This window comes from Dipteris shenzhenensis, chromosome 13 (genome assembly GCF_047967505.1).
Source record: "Dipteris shenzhenensis isolate YYH24624 ecotype China chromosome 13, Dip_SZ_1.0, whole genome shotgun sequence".
NCBI lineage: Eukaryota > Viridiplantae > Streptophyta > Polypodiopsida > Gleicheniales > Dipteridaceae > Dipteris > Dipteris shenzhenensis.
In genome coordinates, this window is record NC_141608.1 from 6,635,389 (window position 1) to 6,648,258 (window position 12,870).

Sequence of the window (12,870 nt, forward strand, 5' to 3'; positions counted from 1 at the left end):
TAATTGAGTGGAGTCAATGGACAACTTTCTCTATGAATAGATCATGATGAGATTTGGTTGTCCCATCAAGTTGGTGAGTGATCAAGGGGCTCATTTTCTCAATGCAACGATCCATCGTCTAGCATAGCGACCATTATCATGCACAAGAAATCATTGTTTACTGTCTGCAAGGAAATGGCCAAGCATGGTTCACAAATAAGATTATGTAGTGGATATTGAAGAACGTTGTCAACAAGAATCAAACTAACTAAGACCAATAGCTACATACTACATTTTGGGCCTTAAAGATGGCACACAAGACTGCAACTCTCAATCCCTTCTCTATGACTCATGACTTAGAAGATATAATGCGCATGGAGTTTGTGGTGCCAAGGCTTCAAATTGTAGCTAATGGATGAATCTGGAAGAGTTTGAAGAGCACTGGAGCTTTGGAACAGAGGTAGCCACATGGCCTATGGACTATGGAATCGGAATTGTATTTGTTTTAAATTGGTGATCTAGCCTTTCTTATCAACTTAGGCATGAGTCCTCATCTTGGAAAGCTTAATATGCAGTGATTAAGTCCTTATGGGATCGTGGTGGATCTAAAGCTTTTGATCTTGCCACATTGGATGGTTTTAATCTTCTAAATCCTATCAATAGATTCCATTCGAAGCCCCGTTTTGGAAGTCTTTGAGATGTCACAATAGATTGGCTTGTTGCCTTTTCTTTATTTAGGTGAAATGGGCAATACTGATGCCAAACCATTGCACTGACCTTACAAGTACTTCCTTCTATGTGACCTATTGGCATTGTCATGACCTTGTGCCAACGAAATGATAAAGTCTCGTACTTGGATTGATCCGGGGATTCGGTAGCTTGTAGTTATAGAATCCAATTGTGAAGGATTGTTTTAGCTAACTTAGGTGTGGGCTTGAGACTCACAATGCACTTGATCCACTCAAGTTGTGCCAAAAGTGTTGATTGTGAAGTCAACGTTAGATTCAAAATATCTTGGATGCTAGTAATTTAAGATTTCACCATAGGAGGAAGTCTATAGTCAAGGTTTTATTTTCGGCTAAGGTTGGACCCAAAGTAGTGTAAATTTGATGGATATATGAAGAGATGCAACTGGTATGCTTGATCATGAATGGCATGGCCCTTCAATAGAGTGGCATTTTGTTGAAGACCAAGATGGTAGATTAGAGCCAAGATAGCATTGCATCACATGATTGCACGCAGGTTGCCATTGTGATTGCATGCATGTTGCCGTAGTTTGTTAGAATACATTGTGTGGCATTAGTTCTATTGATTGAAGGAAAGCAAGTGTTATGCTTTTTGTGAAAGCCTTGTTCGAGCCGGTGTGTGTTCAATATAGCTACACGAACATGAATATAGACATATACACAAACATTGCCATAGACACAAATAGAAACACAACCATAGACGTAGACATGCAAGAAGGCACATGCATAGGCACGTATGACATGCACAACATTGGACACACATGCACAATTTAGTGCAATGCGGTGTTAAAGCTGATGTATGTGCTCACCTTTCATCACTAGCATTTGTTATGAGTGCATATATGTTAGTGATCCATAGGGTCTCACCTTCCATCACTATTATTTGTTATGAGCGTTTACAATTTTTTAGAATCAAGAGATAAAGTTGATGCACAAGGTCCGACATTACTTGGAAATCATGCATAATTGTTTTGATTGTTTAGAGAAAAATGCACTCTATCTATGTGGTAACAATTGCTTGGGAGATAATGAGAAAGATAGTGGGCATTAATCTAGCTAGTTATCTTTAGGCTTAAAAGGGGGCTGATGATGAGGAATGTTTCATTGTTTATTACAGTAGAAATGATTCGAGACACCTCATGCTAAGTGATAAAGAGATTTGTAGGATTTAAGAAACTAAGTCTAGTGTTGAAAGGGCAAAGCTTGGGGTACAAGAGAGAGTGGGAGGGATATAGTAGTACTACAAGAGTTGCTTTGATAGTGTGAATAGGACTGTTGAGGTCATATGGTTTAAAGAGTGTCTTTAGAGCACATGAAGTGAATTAGGAACCTTGTAGCTAATGTCAATTTTAATGCTCATAGGTTGTCTGTCTCCCATTGTTGCACTCAAGTACAAACATGATTAGTGGAGCCTCTATTTCATCAAACTAAAGTTATCTACACAAATCTTTAATGGCATTAGCCCTCTCCTTTGCCCTAAGTGGGTTTACTATCATATTAGGTACACACTAGATCTTAGAACATGGTATTGATGCTGATGCCTAAGGTCTCACATTAGCTTGCTCGATGCTCATTGAGACTTCCAACAATGATGATGATAACCTTTTTATTACATATGGATCCATCCCTTGTAAACCCAACCAATGACATGATGTATTCTCGTTTGGCAAACCAAGGTTCTAACTACATTTCATCTTTGTTGGAACTTTAAGGTAATTTCCCCTCTAAATATAGATACAAATTTCTCATATCCAACATTTGATATGTATGAAGGCTATGCCTACTAACTTGCCGCCCTAGTTATGTGACATAATGCAAACATCTATATCCTCTTGAAAAATCCTGATGCATCTTTATCAAAACCAATGGAGAACATTTATACTTCCTATTTCTTAAGTGTACCTTGATATTAATTAATTAGAGAAGCCAATTCTTACCAACATTCATAAAAATCAATTGCAATGCAAAGTTGTCAATGATATGGTCATGATGACTTTTCAAACAATGTTATTGATTAGCATAGGTGACGAAAATAGGGAGGTGTTTCTAGAGGGAGGTGGAATGTTTGCCGAGCACTATTTGTCTTCTAGTTACTTAATATAAAAGAAACAAGACAAGATGTAGATGCATCACATCACAGTGTGTAATAGTAAGGCACTTTAATTAATTTGGGTATGGTCGGCCCATTAATATAGCACTTAGTTCCATTCTTCATCTGATTTTGTAAACATGATGCACTTATGATTCATACAATGGCATTTCCACCTCATCAATATATATGTGACAAAAGCATAATGGCTAATTTCACAAAGACTTTCCATAATTGGAATGCATATTGTGGCGGAACAATCTAGAGAAAGACAGATAGTTATCAAAGAGGTGGAAAATGACATGTGGAACTCAAGAGAAGGGGACCACTTATGTAATAAAAAGACAAAAGCCTACTTGTCACAAGCATACAAAAGAAGCCAAAACTATTACGTGTGGAATGACAAATTCAAGAGTACATTAAAAGTCCTTTTCCACCACTTTTCACATTTTCAATGCTTAAAAGGGTAGAGAGCCCAATGAAGAGTGAATGGGTCACTAGGAACACATGCATAATACTTTATCTTGGGAAAGTTGATTTCAAGATGGTGCTATTGGTTGCAAGGTGGGACACAACTTGTCGCAATTAAGAGGGAATACGGTAGAAGGAGGACAATGAGCAATGAGGAGAGTTTCTTAGAAGTGGCAGGTTGGAGCTGAAAGGGAGGGGTTCAAGAGATGACCATGTTAGGTATTTCCCTCAATGGCCAAGGATCATAATATTGGATGATTGATAGCCATTAGGTTACCTCTATGAATATCTCATCCCATAGTGGGCTAAGCCATCCTCACAAGCACATATGCCTATCTAGTTTTGTGTAGCATTTGTGAGAGCTTACATGCATTTTCCCTAGTCGTGTTTGTGCGTTATAACGTTGGAGGGACCTTTGAGAGGGTTTAACATTTGCGTGGGGTTTTGTAGGTAGTGCAAATCCATTTGCTAGCTTGTGCATGAGATTGTAGCTTTAAACCTAAGCTTGCAAATTGAGAGATTGTGGCAATATGCGAGACCATATACGATCATTACCATTGGCCAACGAGGATTGAGATAGGCATGCTTGTGCTTGGGAAAGAGTCGAGTAGGCAAGCATCGAGTCTAGAAGTGTGCATGTGTGGGTGGGGTGGGGTTGTGCATAAACCATATACATGAGGGCTAAAGCAAACCATTGTAGGCTATGGTTCGGGAAAAGAGAGTCTCAGCTTATGATCCAGTAGATTAAAATTTAAAATTGCGTATTGGATTGTCTAGCTGGTTAAATTGCTAGTTAATTCCAATCAGCTATTTTTTTTTCCCCTGAACACTGTTGTAGGCACTTAGGGTTGCTGGTTTTGTCGCCGGCCAAGACCCTTCTATAGGGGGTTGCCATTCACGCCAGTCGGACAACATTGGGTAGGCAAGACCCCTTGCGCAAGCACGTGGGTGGGCACTTTTTAGATTAAAATTATTGTCAAACCCCATTGTACACACACCCACACAACTAAATCGAACCCTTGCTTGCCATAGCGACAATTTCCCCCTTTTCTTGGGCATGGGTCTTTTAACACCAAACATGCATGCATAGTGGTAAAGCTTCTACCTACATGTCATGAGTGTTGGGTTTAAGCCCCACAAGCTACATTGGCAGGTAGGGGTTTCATTTAGATGAGGCGTAGGTAGGCATACATGTGTTGTTGTTGTGCGAGACAGGGTGGACTCCTTTACCTTTTTCGTGGTCGCATGGAAGGTAGTTGGTTGCAAGCCTCCAGAGGTTGCAACTGGCTTTCACTTTTTTTTTTTGGGGGGGGGGAGGAGCTACCAAATGAAGTCTTTGTCCACGGACATGTTTGTGTATGAATTCTCTTCTCACACATTAGCAAATGCCATTGGAGCAACGGATGGCAACCACCGCATTATGAACCCCACCATTAGTTGTGTGTGGGGGGTAGGGGGGGGAGGGGGGGGGAGGTGCACAAAGAAAGAGCGAGGGAAATTTAGAATATGAAAGTTGAAGGCCAAAAAAGAGGGGTCAAACAATCGAGGACCCATGTCACGCACACGTGTGGTAGGGGAGGTCAAACTCCGGGGATCGAGGGCACACGTGCGCACGTGCGAGGTGGGAGCCGGCAGCAACAGAACAAGCGTGGAAACTGGAAACTAATGGGGGGCCGATTAAGGTCGATAAAGGCGATTAAGGGGTGATTAACGGGGTAATGGAGATTAAGGGGGCTCTTATTCCCAAATGCCGACTAGTCGCAACAGCTAGCAAAAGCTTAAACCAAAAAAAAAAAAAAAAAAAACAGGAAGCTTCACTATCTTCTTCATCTTCTTCATTTTCTTCTGTTTTTGCTTCTTCGCCATAGCCGAGCTCAGCTCCATCGCCATAGCCCAGCTCATCTCCATCGCCATCGCCATAGCTCAGCTCCCCCTCCATCTCCTCCCCATCCCTCTCCCCCCCCTAGCTCCCTCCCCTCCCTCCTCCCCATGTCCCCCCCTTCCCCACTCCCCTTTCGCTCCCGCCTCCCCCTCCCCATTGCCTCCGATCGCACTCGCTTTATGTCCTCCTCCCAGCTCATGCGCCCCTCTGGTCTCGCTGTGTTGGAGCTCCTGTAGCTTTCCCCGGCATGGGCTCCTGTTGCTCGCGGCTTCACGACGCTCAGCCCTTCGATGGCATGCCTGACGTTTTAGAGACACCGGAATCAGGTTCTGTCTTTGCTGAAAAGCTCTGTTTTGAGTACGAGGTTGCATATTCTCCACTCTACTTTAGCCTTGCGATGTTCGTCAATGTTTGGCAAGCATTGGCCCCTTCCGAAAAAGGGGTTGATTTGCGGAATTCCTCTGAATGTGCATTATTAGAAAAGTGCGCTCCCTCGACTTGCAGTCGTTGTAGGTTTATGCGACGTGATCAAATTTCTGTCTTGTTCTCACTATTTGTCGTTTCCTACATCTTCGCTTCAAAAGGTTAATGCGTGAAATCACTAGAAGATCGGCTGTGATACGAATTTGTCGATGTCGAGAAAACATGGTTGCCGATGTCCGGCGATCTTGAGGTGACGCTGACATTGTCGGCTGCTTTGATCGTTGCAGATAGCGGGGGTCCTACTGAGGCAGATTCAGTGCCACCATTTAGAGAGTTTTCTTTAGAGCAACTTAGAGCAGCGACGAATGGTTTTAGTCATGACAACATTGTGTCGGAAGGGGGCGATAGGGCACCCAACATGGTTTTCAAGGGACGGCTAGAAAACAATCGTTGGATTGCAGTGAAGAGGTTTCCAAAGACGGCCTGGCCCGACCCAAGGCAATTTGCAGTGAGTCTATCTCAATTCGTATTCTGTTCCTGATTTTCTCACAGTGTCAGTTTTCCTGTATAAAGTTTAAACATTCTTACCTGTCCCCCAAAAAATCACAATTCTTAGTAGCTCAAATAGTTTTCACGAGAAAACGGATCATCAAATTTGGAGAAACGGTTTGGATTGCATCTCCATTTACGTCATCTTGCTTAGAATGGCCATATTTGAATGCTCCTTTCGCTACTCATTTACGTCATCTTTTTTGAACATGTTGCTTAGAATGGCCATATTTGAATGTATCCCAATGTGTCATAAAAAAATCTAGTCTAGGAGAGACACACGACTTTGAGAACTCCTGATAAAAGGGACACATAGTAAGCTTAAATCATGTTTGTCTGGTTGTGACCTTTACTGCTTAGTGTTGTGCTCAAGCTTTTGAGATAAGTGACACAATCTTTCTTGACCATAATCTTGAAGACCCACCAAAAAAGGTACAAAGTCAATCGAACTTATACTACTCTTGAAATGCTAGTGCAACTAAAGTACTGTATGAATTCTAATGTTGTGTAGACTAGACGTTTAAGAAGTGTCAAGGTGCCATCTAAGGTAAATAACTTGACTGAGGATCAATACGAGCATGTTCATTATTGATTTTTTGCGGAGTGTCATATGTGTTTAGCCTCTCAAGATCTAATTGCAATATTTGGCATGCTTGCAGGAAGAAGCTTGGGGTGTTGGCCAAGTTCGTTTTAATAGAGTCGTCAATCTCGTAGGTTGCTGCTTTGAGGCTGATGAACGCTACTTGGTCGCAGAGTATATGCCTAATGAAACCCTTGCTAGACATCTCTTCCATTGTAAGTAACAAAAGCAACTTGCAGAGCATACATTTTAATTTTATGCCTTGTGCATTTGATATTTGATACTTTCATTTAATGAACTTTAGTATAGAAAGGTAAAATCCAACATGTTTGCAGCATTTCTAAAAAACCATTAGTGAGATTCATTGTCTGGTTTATGGCCCTACTCAAGATAGCTTGGATGGTGTCTTAACTAGGGTGAATGAAATTGATTAGAGGTGTGATGAGAAGCTAGGGATGAGGTGAGTCACTTTCGTTGTACTCAATGGATGTGTGAGTTTAGGCATGAGGCCTCTCCTTTTATAGGCCCTCAAGGGGCTGCAAAAACTGACCAGGCAGCTTCCTTCTGGCCGACCAGTCAGCTGCTGGTCCAGCCCTTTAAGGGCTCACAAACCGGGGCCCTTTGGCCCACTCTTCTAAGGCTTTAGCCCTCCTTTCAAGGCAGGGTCCCAGCCCCCTTTGTCCGCCTATATAAGGCCTGGTTGGCTGGCTCCAACCAGCCCCTCCATGTGGCTGACCCCACTCTGCTGGTCTGCCCTGCCTTTCTGTGCCATCTCCTCTGCCAGACAGCCCGCCACGCAGGCGCCTCTAGCCTGCTCATGCCGCCACCTGTGCGCCTCTTTTGCAGGCCCATGGCCTGCCCTTTGCCGACACCTTTTGGCCTGCCATGCTGCTCCTCTGTCAGCCTGCTGTGTGCTGCCCACATGGCAGCCTGTTTGCTGCCCATGTGGCAGCCCCTTTGGCTGTCCTGTCCTTGTGAGAGTTGGTGGACAAACTGCCTGAGCGGAAGGTTTTTGGTACCAAATGGGTGTATAAACTGAAGTTCAAGTCTGATGGGAGCTAGGACAAATACAAAGCACGATTGTTGGTGAAAGGTTTTAGGCACAATTAGAGGGACTTGATTTCGCCCCCACAGCCAGGATGGTGATGATACGCACTGTTGTTGCTTTGGCTGCTCGTCATGGATGGCCTATCTTTCAGATGGACGTGAAGGCCACTTTCTTAAACGGAATCTAGAAGGAGGAGGTATATGTGGATGAGCCACCAGGCTTTCAGGTTCCAAGGTCCACATCCAAGGTATGCAAGATGAAGGCGGCATTGCACGGGCTGAAACAGGCCCCGAGGGCATGGTACCAGCGAACAGACGAGTTCTTCTTGAAGATCAGGCTACAACGAAGTCCATTTGAGGCAAACCTCTACCTCTTCTTTGAGAGGGTGTTGCAGTTGGTACTTATCCTGTACATGGATGATCTTATCCTGCAGGAGATCACTCAAAGAAAGTTGCGCAAGTAAAGAAACTACTCATGGAGGAATTTGAGATGACAGACTTGGGAATTCTTCATTATTTAAGGTAGCAATAACTCTCTTGAAGGTTGGTCTGAAGTTGAGCATCCATGATACGTCTCAGCCAGTTGATGCTTCCTAGTATCGACGGATGGTGGGTAGTCCAATTCTCTACCAAATCCAGGAAGGCCCATTGGAAGGCAGGCATGAGGGTGCTGAGGTACTTGAAGGGTACATGCAGGTACGGTATTACATACAACGGAGTCCATCTGAGGCAAACCTCTATCTCTTCTCTGAGAGGGGTTTCAGTTGGTACTTATCCTGTACGTGGATAATCTTATCCTTACAGGAGATCACTCAAAAGAAGCTCAAGTCAAGAAACTACTCATGGAGGAATTTGAGATGACAGACTTGGGAATTCTTCATTATTTTCTTGGGATCAAAGTGAAGCAGGGGAAGAGCAACATATTCATCTCTCAGGAGAAATACTGCAGGGAGTTATTCAAGCGGTTTTAGATGGAAGACTGCAAGGTGGCAATAACTCCCATGGAGGTGGTCCATGATACGTCTCAACCAGTTGATGCATCCCAGTATTGACAAATGGTGGGTAGTCTAATTCTCTGCCAAATCCAGGAAGGCCCATTGGGAGGGAGGCATGAGGGTGCTGAGGTACTTGAAGGGTACATGCAGGTATGGTATTACATACAGTACATGCATCGAGTTGGATGGATTCTGCGGTAGTGATTGGCAAGTGATGGTGACACCAGAAGATCAACTACAGGTGGTTGTTTCATACTTGCATCAGGGGCCATCTCATGGCTAAGCAAGAAAGAACCATCTGGTGCCCTTTCATCGACATAGGCAGAGTACAGTTCTGCTTGCATAGCAGCATGCGAGATGTTGTGGCTCAGGTGAATTCCGGAGGACATGACGTGACTCAGGAGGATGCGAGGGTGATCATGTGCAACAACCAGAGTTGCATTGCCATTGCCAAGAATCCTGTGTTCCATGCACAGACAAAGCATATTGAAGTCCACTACAACTGTGTACGAGAGCTCATCATTGATGATATCATGGAGCTGATTTCCTATCTGACCGCCGACAACATATCAGATGTCTTCACGAAGGTGCTCCCCATGGAGCAGTTGGAGCACCACATTCAACGCCTTGGGATTGGCCCACAGTTATGTCATTGAGGGGGGGTGTTAGAAATCACTGACCCCAACTTGTAAGCAGTAGAGGATAGGGGGCTGGGGAAGGATTCAGTCCTCAGCAAATTTGAGTTGCACATTACAACAGCAGGAGGTCAGGGCAGAAAACAGGTTGCTTCATTGGTCTCTGGAAGGATTGCCAAACAGGCACATTTTGGGGTAGGTCGGCTGACCTGGCTGTCAACCAACCTGTAGATTGTGTCAAATACCAGACCAGGTTGGCCTGGTCTGGTCGGCAGATCTAGTCGGCTGGACAGACCTAGTCGGTGGGTTCCATCCGGCCAGTTCTAGGTTTTTTTGGGCCTATATATATGAGGGCCTTGCTCCATTGTCTACATCCCGGAGCCCTTTCAAAGGCATGCAGGAGCGGACTTTCTGGAGCCCCTTCACATCTATACGTTTGCACAGTCTACCTTGACTGTCTTTTGCGCAGCACTTGGCTGGATGCTTGTGGCTTCACTCTGAAGCACTCCAGCCATTTTGTCGTGACCTAAACTGAATAGATTTTGGAAGTACCTTTGCTGTTCTATTTCTCAGTTTCATTTACAATTTGTGGGTTCAGATTTGTTGTTGTGTATTGGAGTTGTCTTTGTTATCCGCTGTGCACATGTGCATAGTTCAGCACTTCAAATTCTGACAACAATTGCTTGTGAAGACTATTTAGTCTCTCCCAAATGAGTGATTCTAAGAAAAAAAAAGAGAATATAGCTGATAGGGCTACACACCACTTACGATAGATATAATATCAGCAGGCTGCAACATTGAAGAAAATTTAACAAGGTGAAACTTGCATGTCTGCTAATACGTTGGGAACATATATCTAGATGAATCCAGGAACATGCCCAAATTGATCCTCTGAAAACACAATGGATAGTGCAGTTTCAATCTGATGACAATCACTCATAAGGTTGAAAACCATAAACTCCATCTCGCATTGCAATGGCTAGCTACTATGGCATCACCACCAATGTCATCAGCGCCAAACCGTGGGTGCATTTATAAGTTTATCTTATTTTGTGGATTAATAACTTTCCTTTTAACAACATTTCAAGAGTTTATCCTTTTGTGTCAGTGGAGTCATTAGAATAGAAAAAAATTGAAGTAATTTCGAGTTTTGTTGCTTTCAAAAGGGTATGGTCTAGAAGAGCCTGCAGGTCCATAGTCTAATCAAGAGTGCCTTTGACTGGCCGCAGCATAGATTTTTTCTACATTGCAATACTTAAGAATCTGTCTTGGTTGTAAGAAGGAAGATGGGCTGTTTATAGGCCAGGGTTTTTTCTTGTCGGGTTGCTTCACTACAAGGGTTTCTGTAGCATAATTGCTTGCAAGTAATCTGTGAACCTCAATCTTCTTTCATAGTTTTGCAGTTCTATGTTTGCAATGATTATGCATGTTTCTGATCTCTCTAGCTTGAAACCATGTAGGGGATCAACGGCCTATGGAATGGGCAATGCGTTTAAGGGTGGCCTTTTACATTGCTCAAGCACTAGAGCACTGTAGTAACAATGGACGTCCCCTGTATCATGATCTCAATGCATATCGAGTTCTCTTTGATCAGGTGATTCCTAGCCTCATTCAGCCATCCAGGTATTTCCATGCTTTTGTCTCCTTCCGTTTTATGTGATGTTACTTTTTAAACCTTGTAATTAAATAGTACTGCCATCTCCTGTATGGAAGGAACTTTTTCTTTAACCTACAGAAGGCGTCATGTGAAAGAATGACTTGAGCATTAATATGCTCCATAATGCTTTATTAACGCTTGGTAGAAACTCTCATGAACTATCTTTCTTTGCTGCCATGTAGCTGGACTTATTTGGACATGCATTGAGGACAATGGCTTGTCTGCTATGTGTAATGAATCAGAACGAGTGTATTAGAGTTTGAGCTATGCGTTCCCCCTTTGTCCACTGCATTTGTGTTTTCAAGGATAGTAGAGGTTGAGACAGTATTTTCTGTAGAATCTGAGAGACGAGATGAGGCTTGTCTTGAAAGTCTATTCTGTATGGACTTAGCATTCTTCAGGTGTCTTCAGTTCATAATGATGATACTAGTTTCTATTGTTCTCCTCAGAATCAAGGTTTTAATCCAATGGATTGCCAGTAGAATGGGCCCTCCTTTGGTTCTTCCTGTAATATTCCAAGCGTTCACTCTCTCCACTGAAGAATTGCCCTTAATGTTTGGCTTTCATGGATTTTGGCAGTTTCTCTTAGAGAAAGACAGCAACATTGTTTAACCTCTTCATAAGTGTTGCCTGATGTGTTTTGGCAGGATGGTAATCCACGTCTTTCATGCTTTGGTCTCATGAAAAACAGCAGAGATGGAAAGAGCTACAGTACAAATCTTGCGTACACCCCTCCAGAATATCTGAGGACTGGTAACACTTTTCCCCATAAAGAGTCTCTATATTATGGTTTCATTTTGATTCCTCCAGAATATTTGAGGTCTGTAAATCTTTTTCTCCCGTACAAACTTTCTACATTATGGTTTCATATTTAATCCTTCAGACTATCTTAGGACTGGTTCCATACAGACTTTCACAAAGGTATACTTTTGTAATTTGAATGTGACTTTTGCAGGGATGATCAACGCAATTGAACATTCTCTTGAGAGTTCTAGACTTTCAAAATAGATCCTTTTCACAACTCAACTGACAAACTGTGAATATTGCACATCACAGTGGTTGCTTGAGGTTGCAGATTTGGGCTGTGGCTCCATCTTGGAAGCATGGACGGTTACAATGTGGTGGAATTTTTCTGTTGGCCAAAAAAATTATAGTGAAATGTGTGAGGTGCAGAGTTTGTATGAATTTTTGATGTGTCCATATATGATCTGTTAGCTGTCAAAGACACACCTGCTTTGGAGATGGCTAGGTGTAATACAGGGATTGCTGCAGAGTACAGAAAGGGGATAGACCAGCGGGGCACAGAGAGAGAGAGAGAGAGAGAGAGAGAGAGAGAGAGTCTATTAACGTCCATTGGATACCAAAAGTTCTATGGGACAGCAAGAAATCCTCTAGTACATCCGCTTTAGGGAGGGCACATGATATTCTGGAGTATCTAGTACATCTGCTTTAGGGAGGGCACATGAGAGTCTTTTGATTTTGATTTAAACTCTCTGATTAGTGCTACGCCTTCACGGTAAACTGCTTATTTTCCATCCTTTCTGGCAGCCCTGACTTTAGCTGATTCAGTTGCCTTAATCTTGAGTTGAGTTTGTGTAAGCTCCTCTACTATCCATCCTTTGGTGCCCTTCAGCTTGTAAGATTGTCGAAGAAGCTTGATCAGCATATCTTTTGATTTCAGTGTAAGGATTGCATGACCTCTATAGTGCAAAATAGAAGCTGGCCTGGAGTCGTCATCATCCTGCTCATCATCATTCACCCATTCAATGTTGGGTAAGCTTGATTTGATCTTTGTTAATATTTCACACTATGTGTCC

The 12,870-nt window shown here is 43.0% G+C and overlaps 1 protein-coding gene across 1 annotated transcript in view; it reads left to right on the forward strand.

The window, feature by feature from the left end:
* Positions 1–5,158: 5,158 nt before the first annotated feature.
* LOC147894962 (serine/threonine-protein kinase BSK1-like) overlaps positions 5,159–12,870 on the forward strand; it is a 52,743-nt gene continuing 45,031 nt past the window's right edge. The window contains exons 1-5 of the mRNA XM_087383274.1: positions 5,159–5,493; positions 5,878–6,098; positions 6,799–6,934; positions 10,857–10,990; positions 11,701–11,806. Of these exons, the coding sequence (XP_087239400.1) occupies positions 5,415–5,493; positions 5,878–6,098; positions 6,799–6,934; positions 10,857–10,990; positions 11,701–11,806 (676 nt within the window). The 5' untranslated portion in view covers positions 5,159–5,414. The remainder of the gene's footprint in view (positions 5,494–5,877; positions 6,099–6,798; positions 6,935–10,856; positions 10,991–11,700; positions 11,807–12,870) is intronic.